At 41.3% G+C, this 24,783-nt stretch overlaps 1 protein-coding gene and 1 pseudogene across 7 annotated transcripts in view; both read left to right on the top strand.

Annotated features, from left to right (window-relative positions):
- Positions 1–24,783, top strand: part of NOX1 (NADPH oxidase 1) — a 41,892-nt gene that overhangs the window by 13,570 nt on the left and 3,539 nt on the right. For 3 of the 7 annotated variants that reach the window (XM_063635084.1, XM_063635085.1, XM_055269406.2), the window contains 11 exons: positions 1,490–1,585; positions 7,853–7,963; positions 8,205–8,289; positions 8,627–8,778; positions 8,874–9,055; positions 9,144–9,276; positions 19,996–20,088; positions 20,960–21,195; positions 21,412–21,574; positions 21,920–22,066; positions 22,586–22,710. In XM_063635084.1, the coding sequence (XP_063491154.1) occupies positions 7,904–7,963; positions 8,205–8,289; positions 8,627–8,778; positions 8,874–9,055; positions 9,144–9,276; positions 19,996–20,088; positions 20,960–21,195; positions 21,412–21,574; positions 21,920–22,066; positions 22,586–22,710 (1,376 nt within the window). In that variant the 5' untranslated portion in view covers positions 1,490–1,585; positions 7,853–7,903. Of the gene's footprint in view, positions 1–1,489; positions 1,586–7,852; positions 7,964–8,008; positions 8,078–8,204; positions 8,290–8,626; positions 8,779–8,873; positions 9,056–9,143; positions 9,277–19,995; positions 20,089–20,959; positions 21,196–21,411; positions 21,575–21,919; positions 22,067–22,585; positions 22,711–24,783 lie in introns of those variants that run through there. The other 4 variants (XM_063635086.1, XM_055269407.2, XM_055269408.2 and 1 more) reach the window with 3 other exon arrangements.
- On the top strand, positions 15,038–16,905 carry LOC129476433 (heterogeneous nuclear ribonucleoprotein A1-like; annotated as a pseudogene).

Below are 24,783 nucleotides of genomic sequence, written 5' to 3'. Positions count from 1 at the left end.
GTGATCCAGAAATATTTCTGCTCCCTCTAAATAAACTTCTCTCCTCTGTCTTCCAAATTCTTGAGGTATCTGTGACTGTTGACTTTCTTTTCTTTCAAAGACGTTTCTCTGGAAGACACTCGGCTCTGGAAAAGGGTAACTGAGCAAAGGAAGCAGGAAGAAATTGATTGGTAAAACAGGTTCGGTGGTGACACAACTCTGTAGCTAGCACTTATTGATCTCTTACTAAGCCCCAAGCATTGCATTAATCACTTTACACACATTATCTGATGTAAGCCTCATAGCATTACTATAAAGTAGGTCCTGTTATTATCCTCATTTTATAGGTGAAGAAATTGAGGTTTAGAAAAGTTAAATCACATGTCTGTCTGAGATTATAGAGCTATTAATTGGTGATGCTACAGCTTGACTCCAAGATCACACTTTAAATCACTATATTATAGTACTAAAGGTGTGTGAGTGGTCTTGATCTACGGAGTCTGAATAGGCCATGTCCTAGGCTAAAGGCCCTTTGCCTGTTGTGCTGAGATGGTTCTGACTCATACTGGGTCGACAGATATATACTAGCGCCCTGGAGACCTGTCGAATTACAGACTAGCACCTCCACACTTGGGCTAGAGACCAGTTGGTTGGTCCTCAAGGCAATGGGCAGTGAGTTCCAAATTTCACCTTTAGCCAGTGCAGAGACAGAATTTGGGACAGGCAAAAGCAGTCTTAAGAGCTCAAACGAGTCCAAAGGAAAAATAGATTAATTTGAAAAAAGACTCACAGTCTGAAAACAGAAAAATGTGTGTCAGGGTGTAATTAAAAAGGCAGGCCCATCTGGAATGGTTTAGTTCTTTTCAGATAGGTATTGTTATAGGTGCTAAATTTGTTCTTTGTTTCTTCAGATATCCATTTATTCACTTATTGCCATCTTTTAGGTGCAACAGTTTGAATGCTCTAGTCCAAGAAATGGCAAATGTTTCTGTAAAAATCTAGATAGTACATATTTTAGGCTTTGCAAGCCATATGGTCTCTGTCCCAACTACTCTACTCCGTCATTGTATCACAAAAACAGCCATAAACAATACAGAAATGAGTAGCAGTGGCTAAGTTCCAATACCACTTTATTTATGGTCACTGAAATTTGAATTTCATATAACTTTCACATGCCACAAAATATTCTTCTTTTGATTTTCTCAACCATTAGCAAATTTGAAAATATAAAATATAAAAAACGATTCTGAGCTTGCAGGCTGTGGCAAAACAGGTAATGGGCCGTGGGCCTCAGTGTGCTGACCCTGCTCTAATCTAATGCATGTCTCAAAGTGCTAACTCACTCTGAAAGCCAGTTAGATACTGGCAGGATTGCACTCATTTAAAATGAAAACAAGTAAACACAAAATAGCCAAAAAGGCGACACTATTCCTATCCCTATCCCTTATTTACTCCTTCCCATACTCAAATTTCACTTTATTCCTTGCATGTTTTTTTTTCCTTCCTCTAGGTTGTTTGGTTAGGGCTGAATGTTTTCCTGTTTGTGGATGCCTTCCTGAAATATGAGAAGGCCGACAAATACTACTACACAAGAAAAATCCTTGGGGTGAGTATTACGGTTGTCATGGATAGAATCTCTATTTTTTTCCTTATCTCTGATTCCGGCTTCTTTGTGACCCAATGCCCTGATATTCTCTAGGGCTAGGGTTGCCAGAAAAAGTACAGAATGCCCAACTGACTTTGAGTTTCAGATAAATGACAAATTATTTTTTGATATAAGTGTGCTCCAAATACTGTATGAAACACAGGTATACTAAAATATTTATTTTAAAAAGTCTGAAGTTAAAATTTAGCTTAGCATCCTGTATTTTTATTTAATAAATCTGATAACCCCATCTAGGGCACACTACCCAGACCCAATAAAGGAAACATGCAATAAAGAAAACTATTAGGCAGTGGTTTTCGAACTGGTTTCCAGAAACTCAAGTGTTCCTACGGGGTATGAGGGGAAGGCTAACTGGGCAGTGCTCCTGCTCCTGCTCCTGCCCCTGTTTCAACCAAAGCAGCCTATGTCTATCTATGAACACCTGCTTACAATTTTAAGAAAGAGTTTGTTTTTTTTTGTAAAAAAAGGAAAGTAAAAAAGAAAAAACAAACACAACTTGAAAACACTGCTGTCATGGAAACATACCTCTCTATCAAATAGGAGGGATACTTAGGGGAGTCTCATGGGTGCTACAGAATTCAAGGCCTGCAGAAAGGAGGGCTCAGGTCAAGGTTACAGAACCTGAGAAGCTTGGGGAAGTGGCAGATCAAAAACAGAAGAGGGAGGGAGGGAGTGGGTAGGGCACAGGGGTGTGGAGGTGACCAGGAGGAAGCATGGAGTTGAGGATGGTTCTCTCACAGGCTGATGAACCCGGATGCTGCCTGGTTAGAAGAGCATATTTGACTGCTACCTCTAGTCTATTATGCAATAACAGATAGAAGATTTTAAATCACTTTCATCTTGACAGTGTCATTTTTTCAGTAGCTTTCGGTATCCTCCCAATATACATGTTTAAAGACAGCTTGTCCTTTTAAAAAATGCTTTTTTTCTCTCTCCATAATCAAAGAATCCATGTTGAGATCACAACTAATTTGAACGTTCTGTTCATGGTTTATTTCATCCTGCTGTTTTCCATTTTAAATGTTCATCCTTGATCCTTCTTTAGAAACTATAACTCCAAAGGAGGTATTAATTTGCTTTAAAAATAGCTTTTTACTAAGAGAATGATGCAATAAATGTGACTAGTTATTAACAGCTTGATTACTACATGACCAAAATGTCAGCAGCACAAAAATAAATTATGCTGATGTCCCATGGACATTTTGTTTTTTAAAAATTATTTAAAAATTGTTTATGTATGTAGGGGGTATAAGTGCAGGTCTCTTTCTTTCCTTCTTTCTTTTTTCTCTTTCTTCCTTTCTTTCTTCTTCCTTCCTTTTCCTTCCTTCCTTCCTTTTCTTTCTCTTTCTTTCTTCTCTCTCTTTCCTTCCTTCCTTCTTTCCTTCTCTCTTTCTCTCTCTCTTCTTTCTTTTCTTTTCTTTTCTTTCCTTCCTTCTTTCTTTCTTTCTTTGTTTTCATTCTCTTTGAGACAGGGTCTTTCTCCGTTACCCAGGCTGGCATGCAGTGGCATGATCATGGCTCCTGCAGCCTCGACTCTCCCAGGCTTCAGCTATCTTCCCACCTCAGCCTCCTGATTAGCTGGGACCACAGGTGTGTGCCACCAAGCCTGGCTAATTAATATGCCATAATTTATTTAAACATTCCACAGTCATTAAAACATTTACCATCACTGCATCACTGCATAGAGCTCTCAGCCTTTTAAGAGAATAACAATTCATTGCATTGATATGCCATAATTTATTTAAACATTCCACAGGTTATTTCTTAAATTCATGCTCACCTTGGGAAAATAGAGGGAACAATTTGATTCACTATGAAGTAGAGCAGATAAGCTGCAGAGGAAGAAGTTTAAATCCATAATTAAAAAAAATTTTTTTGCCAGGCACGGTGGCTCACGCCTGTAATCCCAGCACTTTGGGAGGCCGAGGTGGGCGGATCACAAGGTCAGGAGATCGAGACCATCGATGAAACCCCGTCTCTACTAAAAATACAAAAAATTAGCCAGGCGTGGTGGTGGGCGCCTGCAGTCCAGCTACTCGGAGAGGCTGAGGCAGAAGAATGGCGTGAACCCGGAAGGCGGAGCTTGCAGTGAGCCAAGATCGCGCCACTGCACTCCAGCCTGGGCGACACAGCCAGACTCCATCTCAAAAAATAAATTTTTTTTTTTGTAGACATGGGGTCTCCGTGTTGCTCAGGCTAGTCTCAAAACTCCTGGGCTCAAGTAATATTCCCACCTCAGCCTCCCAAAGGCCGGGTATTACAGGTTTGAGCCACCATGCCCAGCCACAAGTATAGGTTTCTTACATGCATATATTGCATAGTGATGAAGTCTGGGTTTTTAGTTACCTAGGGAAACCTGAATAGTGAACATTATACCCAGTGAGTCATTTTTCTTTTTTTTTTTTTTTTTTTTTTTTTGAGATGGAGTCTCGCTCTGTCGCCCAGGCTGGAGTGCAGTGGCGCAATCTCGGCTCACTGCAAGCTCCGCCTCCCAGGTTCACGCCATTCTCCTGCCTCAGCCTCTCCGAGTAGCTGGGACTACAGGCGCCCGCCACCACACCCGGCTAATTTTTTTTTTTTTTTTGTATTTTTAGTAGAGACGGGGTTTCACTGTGATCTCGATCTCCTGACCTCGTGATCCGCCCGCCTCGGCCTCCCAAAATGCTGGGATTACAAGCGTGAGCCACCGCGCCCGGCCCCCAGTGGGTCATTTTTCAACCCTCACTCCCCTCCCACCCTCCCACCTTTTGTAGTCTCCAATGTCCATTATTCCACTCTGTAGGACATTTCATTTTTTAAATCCCTATTTTAAAAACTTGATTATCAATAATGCTGCTTCCAGTGAGATCAAACCATATATTAGGTTGGTGCAAAAGTTACTGCTATTAAAACTGTTTGCAAAAACCGCAATTACTTTTGCACCAACCTAATAGAAGTGTATACGTAAAATGTGAAAATCTCCCTCCCATCCCGCTCCCCAGAGATACACACACACACACACACACACACAGACACACACACTGACATATGCTCACAAATGTATCAGACACATAGGTTTTGTTTTTGAGGTGGGTACTATTGTTTATTCACTTTTTCATTTTCATATAGTAAAATTTGCTGTTTTTTGGTATACAGTTCTATGAGTTTGGGTAAACACATATAATAAGACACACAGCTTTTTGTTTTAACCAAAAAAGGGATCGCTTTGTAGATATTGGCTGGAAATTGCTTATGTTAATATATCTCAGATATCTTTCTTTTTTTTTTTTTTTGAGATGGAGTCTCACTCTGTCGCCCAGCCTGGAGTGCAGTGGCGCAATCTCTGCTCACTGCAGCCTCCACCTCCTGGGATCAAGCAATTTTCCTGCCCCAGTCTCCCAAGTAGCTGGGATTACACGTGCGCACTTCCACGCCTGGCTGATGTTTTGTATGTTTAGTAGAGACGGGGTTTCACCATGTTGGCCAGGCTGATCTCAAACTCTTGACCTCAAGTGATCCACCCACCTTGGTCTCCCAAAGTGCTAGGATTACCGGCGTGAGCCACTGCTCCCAGCCTCAGATATCTTTCCATGTGAGTGCCTAACCAGTGGTGTGCTGAAACCAGCTCATACCAGGTTGCAATGCCAGTTGCGTGCATCTCTTCCCAACTCTGCATTCAGTGGTATTCAATGACATCAAGTTAGTGTCTTGAAATCTGCCATGGTGGGAGTATTTACATCATCAAAATTGGCAAATGCTGGAAATCAGGAATCCCCATCCTCCCAAAAAGCTAGTCATTAAAACATTTACCGCCGGGCGCGGTGGCTCACGCTTGTAATCCCAGCACTTTGGGAGGCTGAGGCGGGCGGATCACAAGGTCAGGAGATCGAGACCACGGTGAAACCCCGTCTCTACTAAAAATACAAAAAAATTAGCCGGGCGTGGTGGCGGGCGCCTGTAGTCCCAGCTACTCGGAGAGGCTGAGGCAGGAGAATGGCGTGAACCCGGGAGGTGGAGCTTGCAGTGAGCCGAGATTGTGCCACTGCACTTCAGCCTGGGCGACAGAGCGAGACTCCGTCTCAAAAAAAAAAAAAAAATTACCATCACTGCATCACTGCATCACTGCATAGAGCTCTCAGCCTTTTAAGAGAATAACAATTCATTGCATTGATATGCCGTAATTTATTTAAACATTCCACAGGTTATTTCTTAAATTCATGCTCACCTTGGGAAAATACAGAGAACAATTTGATTCACTATGAAGTAGAGCAGATAAGCAGCAGAGGAAGAAGTTTAAATCCATAGTCAATCATGCATTAATGACAGCAGGAGTTCAATTATAACCCCAGTGAGGGGATCTAGAGAAATGAACATACACTGGCGTATTTAAATGTGCTGCAATGAGGAAAAAATGTTTTCTCTAAAAAGAATTCATCCTATACAGATAGCCACCACAGAATATGGAACTGTGAAATTATAGTCCTATATTTTCAATTCACTTGCCAATTTTAGCTTTAAGAAATCTCTATGATTCAAATAAGCAAGTAGTGGGAACCAATGTGGAAATGCAGGATCTCTGAGATGAGCGGAGGAAATTTACTCAGAAATGGAACAGGCTGTCTGTACCAAAAACAGTCGGAGCGTGACTCAGCAGAGGGAGAAAACACAGGTCATGTGGAAAAGCCAGAAATGGAAAACAGTAGGGCAGCTTTTGTTCACCACATTGCCTGACATTCTTAGCCATTATAGATACTAGACAGATCTTGTCCTGGCTTTTTAAACTAATATCACATGTTCCTGGGTTTACGATGTAAGGAAAACTCAATTTTGTGCTTCATAGGTAACTACAAAAAGGCCAAGAAATTGTTAACCTTAACCCATATCCCTCCTTTTAGAAAGTCTTTGACAGGCACACAATGTAAGGCTGGCCAGTCAGCGGAAGTGCAACAAAAATTGCCTGGCTGCTGCTGTCAGCTTCTCTGCTACAACAACGTTGTCACACTCTATAGCAGTCCCAAGTTCATGAAGTAGACTCAGAGACCAGTTGTACAGAGTTGAGGAGAGAAGTCAGATTTAGCTACCATGGAGTTAAGCATATTCTGTCCAGCTTATACCTAGTAAGGCCTGTTTTTCTGGGCTAAATACTTCTTTGAACCATTGATTCCTTGTCTCCTTTGCTAGCAGCTTCTACTGCTGGATCAGGTTGTTCTTGATTTATGCTGCCTGGCCACCCAAGGAAATCAGCTTAAAAATTTGCTCCTCTGAAGTTCTCCCTTCTCAAATATCTACCTGTTTAAAAATTTTACTCTAAGACATTTGCTAGTCTTGACTAACTTTGTTCAATTTTTAAAGACATCTTAAATAGAATTGGTTAATAAGTGTTTTTATTATAGAACTCTTATGTGCTTATAACTGCAATATTAGAAAATACAGAAAAGAATAAAATACCATCTGTAATTGTACCTCTAAGTATGAGCTTTATTTAAAACGCAAATAAAGGTATATATGATCCTTGGCCAGGCATGGTGGCTCACATCTGTAATCCCAGCACTTTGGGAGGCCAAAGCAGGCAGGTCTATCGAGCTCAGGAGTTCCAGACCAGCCTGGGCAACATGGCAAAACCCTGTCTCTACCAAAAATACAAAAATTAGCTGGGTATGGTGATGCATGCCTGTAGTCCCAGCTACTCAGGAGGCTGAGGTGGGAGGATGGCTTGAGCCCAGGAGGCAGAGGATGCAGTGAGCCGAGATCTCGCCACTGCACTCCAGCCTGGGCAATAGTGCCAGATCTTGTCTCGAAAAGAAAAAAAAAAAAAAAAAAAAAAATATATATATATATATATATATATATATATATATATGATCCTTAGGACTCTTTTACAAGTGACAAATAACAAAATTATAATAAAGAGTATTAAGTAAAATGTTACATCCATAGAATGTTTTGCTAACATGTAATCATTAAATCCTATTATCTTTCATGTTAATAAATGTAGTCAAACATTTCCAAACTACTGTCATGGGAATTTCTCAACTCAATATTAAATTCAGTATGTTTTATGTATTTTGCAAACAGAGCCTGGCCTGATGGTGTTAGCTACTGAGAGAGAGGAGAGGCAGCTGTAGCCCTGTTCATTTGCAGGCCTCAGATGAGTGGGCTGGGTCAGTTGCTCACATGCTAGATGGTGAAATGAAGCAGCTGATGGTCTCTTTTTCTCCTCTGCTGTAGTCAACACTGGCCTGTGCCCGAGCGTCTGCTCTCTGCTTGAATTTTAACAGCATGCTGATCCTGCTTCCCGTGTGTCGCAATCTGCTGTCCTTCCTGAGGGGCACCTGCTCAGTGAGTCTCAACCACTCCTAAGTCAACTTTCACATTAAAGAAGGAGACCCCAGACTCCTCAGTAGGACAGCCCAACACCATGCTCCTAGGAATGGAAGCTAGAAGTCTCCTTTGGTAGCTAAGGGTGTGGGTAAGGGTGGGTGAGTATTGGCATGCTATGTGCCAGACATGTTGGTTATGGGTTGGTGAATTTAATAAAGCTGGCTGGAGACATCTGACCATGATCATTTTACATTTGTAGTTTTGCAGCCACACACTGAGAAAGCAATTGGATCACAACCTCACCTTCCACAAGCTGGTGGCCTATATGATCTGCCTACATACAGGTAACTCAGGCAATCCATGAATCTGCAGACTCCAGGGCATTCAGAATCTTGCTTCATTCATCCATCCATATGCACATTCAAAAAATATTTATCGAGCACTGGGCACTATTTGTCAGGCACTGTTCTTGGCCTGTTTTCATGGAGCTTAAGTTCTATTCCTTTGGGAATAGAGTAAGTATAAAAAAGATCTCTCTGCAATCGAGGGTTTATTGGGCACCTTCTGTGCACTCAGCATTCTGCTAAGCCTATAATGTAGGATTCTTCTAGTCTAGTGGGGCACACCTGCCATGATGTTGCTGAGATGCCTCTTAACATTTCTTTTCATCTTTCCATTTAGCTATTCACATCATTGCACACCTGTTTAACTTTGACCGCTATAGCAGAAGCCGACAGGCCACAAATGGCTCCCTTGCCTCCATTCTCTCCAGCCTATCTCATGATGAGAAAAAGGGGGGTTCTTGGCTAAATCCCATCCAGTCCCGAAACACGGTGAGTTGACTTTCTAGCAAAGCATCTGAGATCTGGTCATAAGCAGGAAGTGCACAGGTGGACATTGTGTCAGGCTGACATTTCTCCTTTCACAGACAGTGGAGTATGTGACATTCACCAGCATTGCTGGTCTCACTGGAGTGATCATGACAATAGCCTTGATTCTCATGGTAACTTCAGCTACTGAGTTCATCCGGAGGAGTTATTTTGAAGTCTTCTGGTATACTCACCACCTTTTTATCTTCTATATCCTTGGCTTAGGGATTCACAGCATTGGGTAAGATCCTCAAACCCTCATTCTCATGCCCCAGCCCCTGACCTTGCATAATTCTTTGTCCCAAACCATCCTTCTCTGTCTATTTCAGTGGAATTGTCCGGGGTCAAACAGAGGAGAGCATGAATGAGAGTCATCCTCACAAGTGTGCAGAGTCTTTTGAGGTGTGGGATGATCATGACTCCCACTGTAGGTGCCCTGAGTTTGAAGGGCACCCCCCTGAGGTAAGAGCCCTATGGGCAAGGACAGACTCTTGTTAGGAGCTGTTACTGTTATTATTCTTATTATTACTCTTATTGTTATTATCATCATTATTATTAGTTCAGTCCTGTGCTGGGTCTTATGAAGGATATCCATGGGGTTCCTACCTTTAAGAAACTTCCAATATCACTGGCAACAGGCAGTTACAAGGGAATCTTGAAGAGAAAAAACTAATAGTTCTTGCATGTTGCGAGACCCTCTGCAAAGGTAATAATGATAGCCCACATTATTAATTGTGTTTATCATCTGCCAGTCTTGCTGCATAATATGGATTATTTCATTTATATATAGCAATAACCTATGAGATATTACTTCTTTTTTGTCTAAATTTTGAAACAAAAGGACAGGATTCCAAGAGATTAAGTAAACTGACAAGCTCTTACAGTAAGTAAGTAGTGGAGCTTGAATACAAGCCCAGGCCTTTTGGATTCCAGAGGTTTGAACTCTTGACCACTATACTGTCCCAAAGCTCAGCTGTGATATTCCAGTCAAATTCTGGGGGGAAATAAAGCATTCTTGAAGCGGGCTTTCTTTGGTGTTCTAAGAATATGCTTGGAAATTTTTGTTAGATACTGGGCGATCATGAAATTATGTTCTAGGGAACTCAAGGTGTGCCCCAGGGTAATTCTTGCAGATATTATTATTTACCTTTGCTTGCTCACAAAATAGGTTATATTGAGGAGTAAATGGAAGGGGAAGGTTGATTTGCAGTGCCTCAAAGTACTCTGAGAATGATTAGGGTCTTTAAATCAGATTCAGGATTAAGAGCAATAGCTTAGTTCTCATCTGGAACAGGAAAAATACATAAAACAAAAAGTCTTCTAAAGTTGGCATTTTAATTCAGCAGGAAAAGGATAAATTAATAATTTTTAGTACAATAAGATCATCATCTGGGAAAAAAGCTATATCTTCATTTCATGCCTTGCACTAAAATATGAATCGAGGATACATGAAGCAAAAAAACCATAAAAGCACTTTAAGACCACATGGGAAGTTTTTTTCTAATACTGAAGTGGAGGAACATGTTTCTAAATAAGATAAACCACCCTGAAGCCATAAAAGAAGAGATAATTTTGCATGGTAAAAGAAATCCCCATCAAGCCGGGCCCAGTGGCTCAGACCTGTAATCCCAGCAATTTGGGAGGCTGAGGTGGGTGGATTGCTTGAGCCCAGGAGTTTGAGACCAGCCTGGGCAACATGGCAAAACCCCATCTCTACAAAAAATACAAAAATTAGTTGGGCACGGTGGTGTGGAGGGTGAGGTGAAAGGATTACTTGAGCCTGGGAGGTTGAGGCTGCAGTGAGCTGTAATCATGCCACTGCACTCCAGCCTGGGTGACAGTGAGATCCTGTGTCAAAACAAACAAACAAACAAACAAAAATTCCCATTGTAAATAAAGATAGACAAAAAATTACCAAATAGGAAAAGTATTTACAACTCACAGGCCATGGACTAATTTTCTAATATATAAATAACTCCTAGAAATCAATAAGAAAAAGCCTAATAACATAATAAAAAGAGAAATAGAAGATATGAACAGAATGATCTCAGAAATGGAGATATACCTTTATCTTAAATATATGAAATGATGCTTAATGTTATTCATAATGGAAAAAATGCCAAATAAAACTACAAGAATCTGTTAACCTAACAGATTAGCAAAGATAAAAAAAACCTGCTAATGTATGGTGTTGGCAAGCGTGTGGAGAAATGCTCTTATGCATTGCTGGTGAGAGTGTAAACCTATACAACTGCTTGTAGAGAGTGATTTGGCAGTAGCAATTAAGCTTTAAAACTCGACTTCCAATTTATTCCACAAATATACTTAAATATGTGTTAAATTACATGCATTAAGTTATTCATTACAGTATTGTTTAATAGAAAAAAATATTGGAAACAAGTGTCCATCAATGGAGAACTAGTTACATTTTGGGACTTTCATGCAGTGCAATAGTCTGCAACCAGTAAAACAAAAGAGACAGCACCATAGACACTAATAGGGACCAGTCTCTAAAATGTTAAATGTAAAAGGCAGGGCAGTGTGTATAGTCTCCTATCATTTGCATTGAAAAGATCATTTAAATGCATGTTCTCCAGAAGAACTCACAAAATAATAACATTACCTCTGGGGATCTGGAGGGGCAGGAGGATTTGCTTTTTACTGTTGTACTGTTGTACTTTCAGATTTTGTACCATATACATATATTACCTATTTAGAAAGTAATTTTGTAATAAGATAGATAGATTGCTAGCTACACAAATAAAGAATAGACCGCTAGCTACACAAATAAAGAATAGACCACTAGCTACACTAATAAAGAAAAAACAGAGACAATCCAAAAAACACAATCAGAAATGACAAAGAGGACATTACGACTGACCCCACCCCACAGAAATTAAAAAAAAAAAAACCCTCAGAGACTACTATGAACATCTCTATGCACACAAACTAAAGAAAAAAAATCTAGAAGAAATGGATAAATTCCTGGACACATACAACCTCCCAAGACCAGACCACGAAGAAATTTAATCCCTGAACAGACCAATATTGAGTTCCAAAACTGAATCAGTAATAAAAAAGCCTACAACCAAAAAAAGCCCGGGACCAGATAGATTCACAGCCAAATTCTTCCAGATGTATAAAGAAGATCTGGTACCATTCCTACTGAAACTATTGCAAAAAAATTGAGGAGGAGGGTCTCCTTCCTGACTCACTCTATGAGGCCAGCATCATCCTGATACCAAAACGTGGCAGAGATACAACGAAAAAAGAAAACTTCAGGCCAATATCCTTGATGATCATCGATGAAAAAATCCTCAACAAAATACTGGCAAACTGAATCCAGCAGCACATCAAAAAGCTAATCCACCACGATCAAGCAGGCTTTATCCCTGGAATGCAAGTTTGGTTTGACATATGCAAATCAATAAATATGATTCATCACATAAAGAGAACTACAGACAAAAACCATATGATCATCTCAGTAGATACACAAAAGGCTTTCAATAAAATTCAACATTCCTTCATATGAAAAACTCTCAGCAAACTAGGCATTGCAGGAACATATTTCAAAATAACAAGAGCCATCTATGACAAACCCACAGCCAACATCATACTGAATGGGCAAAAGCTGGAGGCATTCCCCTTGAAAACTGGAACAAGACAAGGATGCACTCTCTTACCACTCCTATTTAACATAGTGCTGGAAGTCCTGGCCAGAGCAATCAGGCAGAAGAAAGAAATAAAAGGCATCCAAATAGGAAGACGAAAAGTCAAACTATCCCTGTTTGCAGACAATATGATTCTATACCTAGAAAACCCCATAGTCTATGTCCAAAAGCTCCTAGATCTGATAAACAGCTTCAGCAAAGTTTCAGGATACAAAATCAATGTGCAAAAATCAGTAGCATTGCTATACTTCAACAACACCCAAGCTGAGAGCCAAATCAAGAATGCAATCCCATTTACAATAGCCACAAAAAAAATAAAATACCTAGGAATACAGCCAACCAGGGAGGTGAAAGATCTCTACAATGAGAGTTACAAAATACTTTTCAAAGAAATTAGAGATGACACAAACAAATGGAAAAACATTCCATACTGATGGATAGGAAGAATCAATATCATTAAAATGGCCCTACTGCCCAAATCAATTTACAGATTCAACACTATTCCTACCAAACTACCAATGACATTCTTCACAGAATAAGAAAAAAAACTCTCAAAATTCATATAAAACCAAAAAACAGCCCAAATAGCCAAGGCAATCCTAAGCAAAAAGAACAAAGCTGGAGGCATCATGTTACCCAACTTCAAACTATACAACAAGGCTACAGCAACCAAAACAGCATAGTACTGGTATAAAAACAGACACACAGACCAATGGAACAGAATAGCGAGCCCAGAAATAATGTTGCATACCCATGCCCATCTGATCTTTAACAAAGTCAACAAAAATAAGCAGTGGGGAAAGGACTCCCTGTTCAATAGGTGGTGCTGTGATAACCGGCTATGAAGAAGATTGAAACTGGACTCTTTCCTTACACCATATACAAAAACCAACTCAAAGTGGATTAAAGACTTAAATGTAAAACCCCAAACTATAAACACTGTGGAAGACAACCATCCTGGAAGACAACCTAGGCAATACCATTCAGGACATAGGCCCTGACAAAGATTTCATGATGAAGACACCAAAAGCAAATGCAACAAAAATGAAAATTGATGAATGGGATCTAATTAAACTAAAGAGCTTCTGCACAGCAAAAGCAACTATCAAGAGAGTAAACAAACAACCTACAGAATGGGAGAAAATATTTGCAAACTACACATCTGACAAAGGTCTAATATCTAGCATCTATAAGGAACCTAAACAAATTAACAACAACAACAACAACAACAAAAAACAAATTATCCCATAACAAAGTGCGCAAAGTCTCAAAAAAAAAGTGGGCAAAGGACATAAAGAAACACTTTTCAAAAGAAGACACACACACAGCCAACAAGCATATGAAAAAATGCTCAACGTCACCGATCATTAGAGAAATGCAAATCCAACCACAATGACACACCATCTCACGCCAGTCAGAATGGCTATTGTTAAAAAGTCAAAAAATAACAGATGCTGGTGAGATTGCAGGGAAAATGGAGCACTTATACAGTGCTGGTGGAAATGTAAATTAGTTCAGCCGTTGTGGAAAGCAGTGTGGTAATTCCTGAAAGAACTGAAAACAGATTACCGTTTGACCTAGCAATCCCATTACTGAGTATATACCCAAAGGAATATAAATCATTCTACAACAAAGACACATGCACTTGTGTGTTCATTGCAGCACTATTCAAAATTGCAAAGACATGGAATCCACCTAAATGCCCATCAATGGTAGACTGGATAAAGAAAATGTGGTACGTATATACCATGGAATACTATGCAGCCATAAAAAATAACAAGATCATGTCCTTTGCAGCAAGATGGATGGAGCTGGAGGCCATTATCCTAAGCAAACTAATGTAGAAACAGAAAACCAAATATCACATGTTCTCATTTATAAATGATAGCTAAACATTGAGTAAATATGCACACAAAGAAGGGAATAACACACATTGGGGCCTACTTGAGAGTGGAGAAAGGGTGGAGAGAGAGGATCAAAAAACTATCTAATGGGTACTATGCTTATTACGTGGGTGATGAAATAATCTGTACACCAAACCCCTGTGACATGTAGTTTACCTCTATAACAAAACTGCACATGTACCTCTGAACCTAAAATAGAAGTTAAAAAAAAAAAAGTAATTTTGGGTGGGGCACAGTGGCTCATGCCTGTAATCCCAGCACTTTGGGAGGCTGAGGCAGGAGGACTGCTTGAGCCCAAGAGTTCGAGACCAATCTGAGCAACATAGGAATACCTTGTCTCTACAGAATATTAAAAAATTATCCGGGCATGGTGATGCACGCCTTTGGTTCCAGCTACATGGGAGGCTAAGAAGGGAGGATCACTTGAGCTCAGGAGGTTGAGGCTGCAGTGAGCTGTGATGGCACCACTGCACTCCAGCCTGGTTGACAGAGAAAAACCCCATCTCAAAAAAAAAAAAGTAATTTTGGAAGGACATACCTGGGATATGTTAATAGCACATTTCATTTCTAAAGTCAGAGGAAATTATAAGGTCATAACCAGGGATCTGTATTAGCAGACTAGTAGACAAGAGGACCTTAAAGATAGGGAGCTATTGCCTTTCTGCCCATGTACGCCGCCGAAGAAGCATCGTTAAAGTCTCTCTTCTCCCTGCCGTCATGTCTAAGTCAGAGTCTCCTAAAGAGCTCAAACAGCTGAGGAAGCTCTTCATTGGAGGTTTGAGCTTTGAAACAACTGATGAGAGCCTGAGGAGCCATTTTGAGCGATGGGGAATGCTCACAGACTGTGTGGTAATGAGAGATCCAAACACCAAGCACTCCGGGGGCTGTAGGTTTGTCACATATGCCACTGTGGATGAGGTGGATGCAGCCACGAATGCAAGGCCACACAAGGTGGATGGACGAGTTGTGGAACCAAAGAGAACTGTCTCAAGAGAAGATTCTCAAAGACCAGGTGCCCACTTAACTGTGAAAAAGATATTTGTTGGCGGCATTAAAGAAGACACTGAAGAACATCACGTAAGAGATTACTTTGAACAGTTTGGAAAAATGGAAGTGATTGAAATCATGACTGAGGCAGTGGCAAGAAAAGGGGCTTTGCCTTTGTAACCTTTGACGACCATGACTCCGTGGATAAGATTGTCATTCCGAAATACCATACTGTGAATGGCCACAACTGTGAAGTTAGGAAAGCCCTGTCAAAGCAAGAGATGGCTAGTGCTTCATCCAGCCAAAGAGGTCGAAGTGGTTGTGGAGGTGGTTTCGGTGGGAATGACAACTTTGATTGTGGAGGAAACTTCAGTGGTCATGGTGGCTTTGGTGGCAGCCATGGTGGTGGTGGATATGGTGGCAGTGGGGATGGCTATAATGGATTTGGTAGTGATGGTGGTTATCCAGGAGGTGGCCTTGGTTACTCTGGAGGAAGCAGAGGCTATGGAAGTGGTGGACGGGGTTGTGGAAACCAGGACAGTGGCTATGGTGGGAGTGGCAGCTTTGACAGCTGTAACGAGGGAGGCAGAGGTGGCTTTGGAAGTGGTAGTGGAAGCAATTTTGGAGGTGGTGGAAGTTACAATGATTTTGGCAATTACAACAATCAGTCTTCAAATTTTGGACCCATGAAGGGAGGAAACTTTGGAGCAGAAGCTCTGGCCCCTAGGGTGATGGAGGCCAATACTTTGCCAAACCACCAAACCAAAGTAGCTATGGCGGTTCCAGTAGCAGCAGTAGCTATGGCAGTGGCAGAAGATGTTAATTAGGAAACAAAGCTTAGCAGGAGAGGAGAGCCAGAGAAGTGACAGAGAAGCTACAGGTTACAACAGATTCATGAACTCAGCCAAGCACAGTGGTGGCAGGGCCTAGCTGCCACAAAGAAGACATGTTTTATACAAATACTCGTGTGTATGGGCAAAAAACTCGAGGACTGTATTTGTTACTAATTGTATAACAGGTTATTTTAGTTTCTGTTCTATGGAAAGTGTAAAGCATTCCAATAAAGGGTTTTAATGTAGATTTTTTTTTGCACCCATGCAAAAGATTGCTAAATGTAATAGTCTGATCATGACGCTGAATAAATGTCTTTTTTTTTAATGTGCTGTGTAAAGTTAGTCTACTCTGAAGCCATCTTGGTAAATTTCCCCAACAGTGTGAAGTTAGAATTCCTTCAGGGTGATGCCAGGTTCTATTTGGAATTTATATACAACCTGCTTAGGTGGAGAAGCCATTGTCTTCAGAAGCCTTGGTGTAATTGAACTGATAGTTACTGTTGTGACCTGAAGTTCACCATTGAAAGGGACTACCCAAGCAAAATCATGGAATTATTGGTTATAAAAATGATGGTTGGCACATTCTATGCAATATATCTAAATTGAATAATGGTACCAGATAAAATTATAGATGGGAATGAAGCTTGTGTATCATCCATTATCATGTGTAATCAATAAACAATTTAATTATCTTGAAAAAAAGATAGGGAGCTATTTACAGATTATTAGGAAAGCTTATCAGCTAAGATGGTTAATACCTTGTCTTATCTTGCACATCAGCTTCTGTCTTTTTCTCATCTATTAGCTGAGTTAAGTTATAGTTGGCCTATTTGGTATCGTTAAAACTTAGGGGTTGCTTTGGTTGGTCGTGTAATACTCTTAAGAGAGAGAACACCAGTTTTGCCACCTGAATGTATTGCTTTGTTTCTTCCATAAACATTTAAAAAATACTCTCTCCATATTCACCCCATTTAAAAATTAGAAAAATAATATACATTTATTGTAGAAAGTTTGGAAAATACAAAAAATATTAGAAGTAAATAAAAAATTTCATAGAGTTCTACCACCTAGAGGAAATAATGTTTTTCCTTGATTGATATCATGGATGCTTTCCTTTGAAACATTATTTTTTGTTTTGAGACAGAGTCTCCCTCTGTTACTCAGGCTAGAATGCAGTGATGCGATCTTGGCTCACTGCAACCTCCGCCTCCTGGGTTCAAGTGATTCTCCTGCCTCAGCTTCCCAAGTAGCTGGGACTACAGGTGCGCACCACCACACCCAGCTAATTTTTGTATTTTTAGTAGAGACAGGGTTTTGCCATGTTGACCAGACTGGTCTCGAACTCCCGACCTCAGGTGATCCACCTGCCTCAGCCTCCCAAAGTGTTGGGATTACAGGCGTGAGCCACCGCACCCGGCCTTGAAACATTTGTTTTAAAATAGTTGGCCAGGAGTGGTGGCTCATGCCTGTAATCCCAGCACTTTGGGAGGCTGAGGCAGGTGGATCATTTGAGGCCAGCAGTTCCAGACCAGCCTGGCCAGCATGGTGAATCCCCATCTCTACTGAAAATGCAAAAATTCGCCAGGTGTGGTGGTGCATGCCTGTAGTTTTAGCTACCTGGGAGGCTGAAGCAGGAGAGTTGCTTGAACCCAGGTGGCAGGGGTTGCAGTGAGCTGAGACTGTGTGACTGCACGGAGTGAGACTCTGTCAAAAAAAAAAAAGAAAGGAAGGAAGGAAGGAAGGAAGGAAGGAAGGAAGGAAAAGAAAGAAAGAAAGAAAGAAGAAAGAAAGAAGAAAGAAAGAAAGAAAGAAGAAAGAAAGAAAGAAAGAAAAAAAGAAAGAAAGAAAAGAAAGAAAGAAGAAAAGAAAGAAAGAAAGAAAGAAAAAGAAAGAAAGAAAGAAAGAAAAAGAAAATATGTGTATGGTATATATACCATTTTAATCATTTTTTAAAGTAAACATTGTGGCCATTACTTTACTCATGTATAATACTTTTTCACACCTTAATTATTTATCTTCATTTCCTGAGAAATGAAGAGAAGGAATGCTTTTGAGGCTATTGAGATGTACTGCTCAATTGCTCTCTGGGAAGATGTTGCCAATTTGCATTTTCACCCATGTGAAATGCATGTTCAATTTGCATGCCCACGTGAACACTCCTATTTCCCTGAATCCCAGTTAATGCTGGACATTATTACTCAAAATTGTTTTTCAATTTGAGAGACTAAAATGGTATCTTGTTTTAATATTTATTACTCTATTTCTGAGGCCAATATTTTTTTCACATTGTTATTATCCATTTCTTAAATATGTTTTTCCTCAAATTCAGCTGGGGAATTTTCTTCAAATAAGAAATAGCACTGAATTGCATAATGTTCACTCTGCTTCACTTGTCCCATCTCTGCCTCTACCTTCCCTAGAGATACTCAAGGAAGTTATTTGCTTGCACCAGCTTAAAAAACCTCACTTCACACAGTCCCAATGTATCACCCTTGAGCAACTGTGCAAGAAAGGACATAATTTGGTATTGCTAGGAAGTACATTTTTAGTAGTTCCTGTGCAGGTAGAAGCAAACTGCTGCTTTGCAAAGATCTCAGGGATAGAAAAGCTGCTTTATTTATTTATTTATTTTATTTATTTATTTTGAGACGGAGTCTCGCTCTGTCACCCAGGCTGGAATGCAGTGGCGCGACCTGGGCTCACTGCGACCTCCTCGGTTCAAGTGATTCTCTTTCCTCAGTCTCCCGAGTGGCTGGGACTATAGGCACCCACCACCACACTCGGCTAATTTTTGTATTTTTAGCAGAGATGGGGTTTCACCATGTTGGCCAGGCTTGTCTTGAACTCCTGACCTCAAGTGATCCACACGCCTTGGCTTCCCAAGGTGCTAGGATTACAGGCGTGAGCCACCGCGCCTGGCCAAAAAGCTGCCTTTAAAAAAAATGTAGACAAGGTAAAAAAACATTACTATGTTAAATGTTTAAGCACTTGAGAAAGGAGGTGATGGATAAGTACTGAGTTTTATGTACCAGTAGCATCAGTCACATGCTTTCCCTTTTTTGTGTTTGTTTTGTTTTTAATAGTCTGCTTCTATTTCACATCTACTTTCTCTGTTGGTTTTTTAGATTAGACAAGCTGTCCTCGAAGACAGTCTTAGATTCTTAAAATTAAATCTTATTTTATTTTATTTTTTTGAAGACAGTGTCTTGCTCTGTTGCCCAGGCTGGAGTGCAGTGGCGTGATTTCAGCTCACTGCAACCTCTGCTGCCTCCTGGGTTCAAGCGATTCTTATGCCTCAGCATCCCATGTGGCTGGAATTACAAGCGCGCACCACCAGGCGCAGCTAATTTTTTGTATTTTTAGTAGAGACAGGGTTTCGCTATGTTGCCCAGGCTGGGTCTCCAACTCCTGAGATCAGGCAATCTGCCCGCCTCGGCCTCCTAAAGTGCTAGGATGAGCCACTGCGCCAGGCCTTAAAATCAAATTTTATATGTAATTTAAGAATAAGAATATTTACCATGTGCCCCATTTCTGTGCTTTTCTCCTGCTTCTTGGTCAGACTTGTAAATTTTTAGGAAATGGTCTGTTTTATGAATAACAGATTAGCAAACGAAACCATTGTCCTTTATTTTTTCTATTTCCATCTTCCAGATTTGGTGAAATTAGTAGCTTAAAAATGATACACATTGGAGAACTCAGTAAAGAATGAAGGATGAACTGCTACACAAATAAGTCTTAAACAAGAAATTAATGTGTAATCTCATTCTTAACCCTGTCTCTGTGCAGTCTTGGAAGTGGATCCTCGCACCGGTCATTCTTTATATCTGTGAAAGGATCCTCCGGTTTTACCGCTCCCAGCAGAAGGTTGTGATTACCAAGGTAAAGAATATGCACTTTCCTCTTGCTGTGATAAGAGTTATCTTCTATCGGACTACAGAACTAAATTTTTATGTTGTCACTCTGAAGGGAATAAAGAGGAACTTGGAAGCTGGGCACGGTGGGTGGTAGTCCCAGCACTTTGGGAGGCCGAGGAGGGCAGATCTGTTGAGGTCAGGAGTTCGAGACCAGCCTGGCCAACATGGCGAAACCCCATCTCTAAAAAAAATAAAAATAAAAATAAATTAGCTGAGCGTGGTGGTGCCCACCTGTAATTCCAGCTACTTGGGAGGCTGAGGCAGGAGGATCGCTTGAACTGGGGAGGCAGAGGTTGCAGTGAGTCAAAATCGTGCCACTGCCCTCCAGCCTGGGTGACAGAGAGAGGTTCTGTCTCAAAAAAAAAAAAAAAAAGAAGAAGAAGAACTTGGGTTGGCATACCTCAGTTCCTCCAGCACTGGACAGAACTGGGAAAGAGGGACTTGGCCAAAATCATCAGGATGAGTCTATGTCAGAGGTTGCAAACAGGCAGCCTGGGCCAGAGCTAGTCCACAGATATATTTTGTTTGGTGCACACAATGTTTGTTTATAAAGTTGAATTGTTTGCCAACATTTAAAAATCTGGATGGAAGCTTTTGTTTGATTTTTTAAAAGCTATTTCTTGCTACTCTTGAAGAATCAGGAAACCTGATAACACTGTCATGGTTTCATATTGCAACCACTGTCTGGAGCTAAGTAGCTGCTGCCCTCTTTAGAGAGGACTTGTGTTTGTAGTTCACCACTGTCACCAGCCCTCCAGCTTCACTCATTTGCTTTATCTGCCTGTCCCTGTTGCCATTAGAGTTTGTCGTCTTTGGTCTATGTGCTTCATTCACAGGTTGTTATGCACCCATCCAAAGTTTTGGAATTGCAGATGAACAAGCGTGGCTTCAGCATGGAAGTGGGGCAGTATATCTTTGTTAATTGCCCCTCAATCTCTCTCCTGGAATGGCATCCTTTTACTTTGACCTCTGCTCCAGAGGAAGATTTCTTCTCCATTCATATCCGAGCAGCAGGGGACTGGACAGAAAATCTCATAAGGGCTTTTGAACAACAATATTCACCAATTCCCAGGTAGGTCCTTGAGACCAGGAGAGTCCCAGACCAGGATGCAGACTGGCAGAAAAGAGAAAGCAATTCTTCGTAGAACCTTAAGTTTGGTATAATAGAATAGTATTATAATAAATATGCAGAAGTCAGCCATGGGAACAACTATGTTTCTGGGAGGATGTTTGAGGTTGGAGGTGGAGGGGAGTCTTCAGTTGCCCGTTATCTTCTGTCTTCTGCCAGGATTGAAGTGGATGGTCCCTTTGGCACAGCCAGTGAGGATGTTTTCCAGTATGAAGTGGCTGTGCTGGTTGGAGCAGGAATTGGGGTCACCCCCTTTGCTTCTATCTTGAAATCCATCTGGTACAAATTCCAGTGTGCAGACCACAACCTCAAAACAAAAAAGGTATAATCCCGTATATCACTTTTCATCTGGCCTGAGTCTGACAAGTCTATTGCCTTCTTGGGCTAAGCTCTTTACAATTGATAAGGAAGCAACCTATCCCTGGAGTTATGAGAATAAGTGATCACTTCTCTTGGCCAGGACATCTACTTCTACAGATTTATCATAAGAACAGGGTCTTCTTTTCAATTTGGAGTTTAAGATCACCCTGACCAAAGATGTTGGAAGGCTCGTTCCTAAGGAAGATTGTCAGAACTCTGAACATTCCTGCTGCCTAAAGTTTGCGGCTCTATAAATGTGATTTTTAAGGTCACCTAATAAGGCTATGTTCTCTCTTGCTGATTTCAGATCTATTTCTACTGGATCTGCAGGGAGACAGGTGCCTTTTCCTGGTTCAACAACCTGTTGACTTCCCTGGAACAGGAGATGGAGGAATTAGGCAAAGTGGGTTTTTTAAACTACCATCTCTTCCTCACCGGATGGGACAGCAATATTGTGAGTCCAAATAACACACTAATTCCCCTACTAAACATAAGACGAATGTCAGACGAAGATAGTGCATATGGATTAGAAGTTATTTCTTATGATTTCTTACCTGCCCTCACACTCACACACAAATTTAAAAGTGGTGGAAAGAAGAGGCAGCTATCGGGACTTGGTTTTTCTTTTCTTTCTTCTTTTTTTTTCTTTTTGAGATGGAGTTTCGCTCTTGTTGCCCAGGTTGGAGTGCAATGGCGCGATCTTGGCTCACCACAACCTCCGCCTCCTGGGTTTAAGCAATTCTCCTGCCTTAGCCTCCCGAGTAACTGGGATTACAGGCATGCACCCCCACGCCCAGCTAATTTTGAATTTTTAGTAGAGATGGGGTTTCACCATGTTGGTCAGGCTAGTCTCGAACTCCTGACCTCAGGTGATCCACCCACCTTGGCCTCCCAAAGTACTGGGATTACAGGCATGAGCCACAGCGCCCAGCCTAGGACTTGGTTTTTCTAACTTTTATTCCTCTGAATCCAGGTTGGTCATGCAGCATTAAACTTTCACAAGGCCACTGACATCGTGACAGGTCTGAAACAGAAAACCTCCTTTGGGAGACCAATGTGGGACAATGAGTTTTCTACAATAGCTACCTCCCACCCCAAGTAAGTATATTTTCCTCTAGTAAGATGAGTCTGCAGGGGCCATGTGTGGTGGCTTACTGCCTGTAATCTCAGCACTTTGGGAGGCCGAGGTGGGTGGATCACCTGAGGTCAGGAGTTCGAGACCAGTCTGGCCAACTTGGCAAAACCCCGTCTCTACTAAAAATACAAAAATTAGCCAGGCGTGGTGGCACATGCCTGTAATCCCAGCTACTTGGGAGGCTGAGGCAAGGAGAATCGCTTGAACCCAGGAGGCAGGGGTTGCAGTGAGCTGAGATTGAGCCATTGCACTCCAGCCTGGGCAACAAGAGGGAAACTCTGTCTCAAAAAAAAAAAAAAAAAAAAAAAAAAAAGATGAGTGCGGAGTTAGGATGTTAGGATTTAGGAAAGGTATTACAACATATTGAACACTCTTAAGATCTCTGGGGCAGAAATTTTTTGTGCCATTCTTAGATTCTTGGTGAAGACTGAGGAAATTTCATCTGGGGTTTTAGGAAAATAGGGTCATGATCTTGAAATTGATGAAAAGAGGTTTTTTTTGCCCCAGCAAACTCCATTCAAACAGTGAGGCAAGTGGACCCACTTCTGATCTATACTACCAAACAAACTAGAGAACTGGAGCAATTCAAATGCATTTTTGCTGGGAGGGGACTCAATAATCTCTACTTAAAGTAACAAAGGTATTATCTAGTTTACTGGCCACCTGAGCTCAATCTTTCTGGAGGGTTTTGAGCATGTTACAGCACAAAAAACCCTGGTGCTATGAAATCAGCCATTCCAATGGGAAGGAGATGAAGCTGAGATTCCCTGAACAAGTAGGCAGATGGTGATCAATTCAATGCTACAAATATCCTTGATTACCTTTTTTTTTTTTTTTTTTGAGATGGAGTTTCACTCTTGTCGCCCAGGCTGGAGTGCAGTGGCACGATCTCTGCTCGCTGCAATCTCCGAATCCCGGGTTCAAGCGATTCTCCTGCCTCAGCCTCCCACGTAGCTGGGATTACAGGTGCCCACCACCATGCCCAGTTAATTTTTTATATTTTTAGTAGAGATGGTGTTTCACCATGTTGGTCAGGCTGATCTCGAACTCCTGACATCAGGTGATCCACCTGCCTCAGCCCCCAAAAGTGCTGAGATTACAGGCATGATCCACCAAGCCCGGCCTTGGTTACCTTTTATAAGCTCAGCTCTCACCGTTCTAGAAGCTTTGGAGGTTGAAAGATAAATAGGATATGGTTCTTGCCCTCAAGGAGCATACATTTGAATAAGAGATGCACACAATCACCTCAAAGCAGAATAATGCACTCCGTGAAAGAGGTTCATGGATGCTAGAGGGAAGAAAAGTCTGTGGCCACATGGGGTTATTAGGAAAGGCTTCAGGAAGACAGTGGCTAGAGCACTTAGTGACTTGGATTCAGATGATCCTGGGTCCTCATGCTGGTTCTCTCCTTTTTTTTCTTTGAGACACAGTCTTGCTTTGTCACCCAGGCTGGAGGACAATGGTGCCATCTCAGCTCACTGCAACCTCCATCTCCTGGGTTCAAACAGTTCTCCTGCCTCAGCCTCCCGAGTAGCTAGGATTACAGGTGCCCACCACCACACCCAGCTAATTTTTTGTATTTTTAGTAGAGACAGGGTTTCGCCATGTTGGCCAGGCTGGTCTCATACTCCTGACCTCTGGTGATTCACTCACCTCGGCCTCCCAAAGTGCTGGGATTACAGGAATGAGCCACCGTGCCTGGCCCTTATTCTGGTTCTGACACTTTCTGGTTATGAGACCTTGAACTTCTGAACCCTCTGATCTTGATTCCTCATCTGTAAGACAAGGGTCATATTAGTGAATGCCTGCTCTACTCACTTGCAGGGTTGTTATGACAATTAAGTGAGACAATATATGAAAAAATGCTTTGTAAATTTTAAAGCAGCATATAAGCATAAAAGATGCTAATTATCATGTTGAATGTAACTGAAGTTTTGAGAGTATGAGGTTGTCAGGAGAGAGAGAGAGAGAGAGAGAGAGACTAGCAGGGACAGAGTACCAAGGAATGCTGCCTAGGTTACATGGGAAGGGAAAAA

The sequence above is a fragment of the Symphalangus syndactylus genome, chromosome X (assembly GCF_028878055.3).
Source record: "Symphalangus syndactylus isolate Jambi chromosome X, NHGRI_mSymSyn1-v2.1_pri, whole genome shotgun sequence".
NCBI lineage: Eukaryota > Metazoa > Chordata > Mammalia > Primates > Hylobatidae > Symphalangus > Symphalangus syndactylus.
This window is presented reverse-complemented; position numbering and strand designations above follow the sequence as displayed.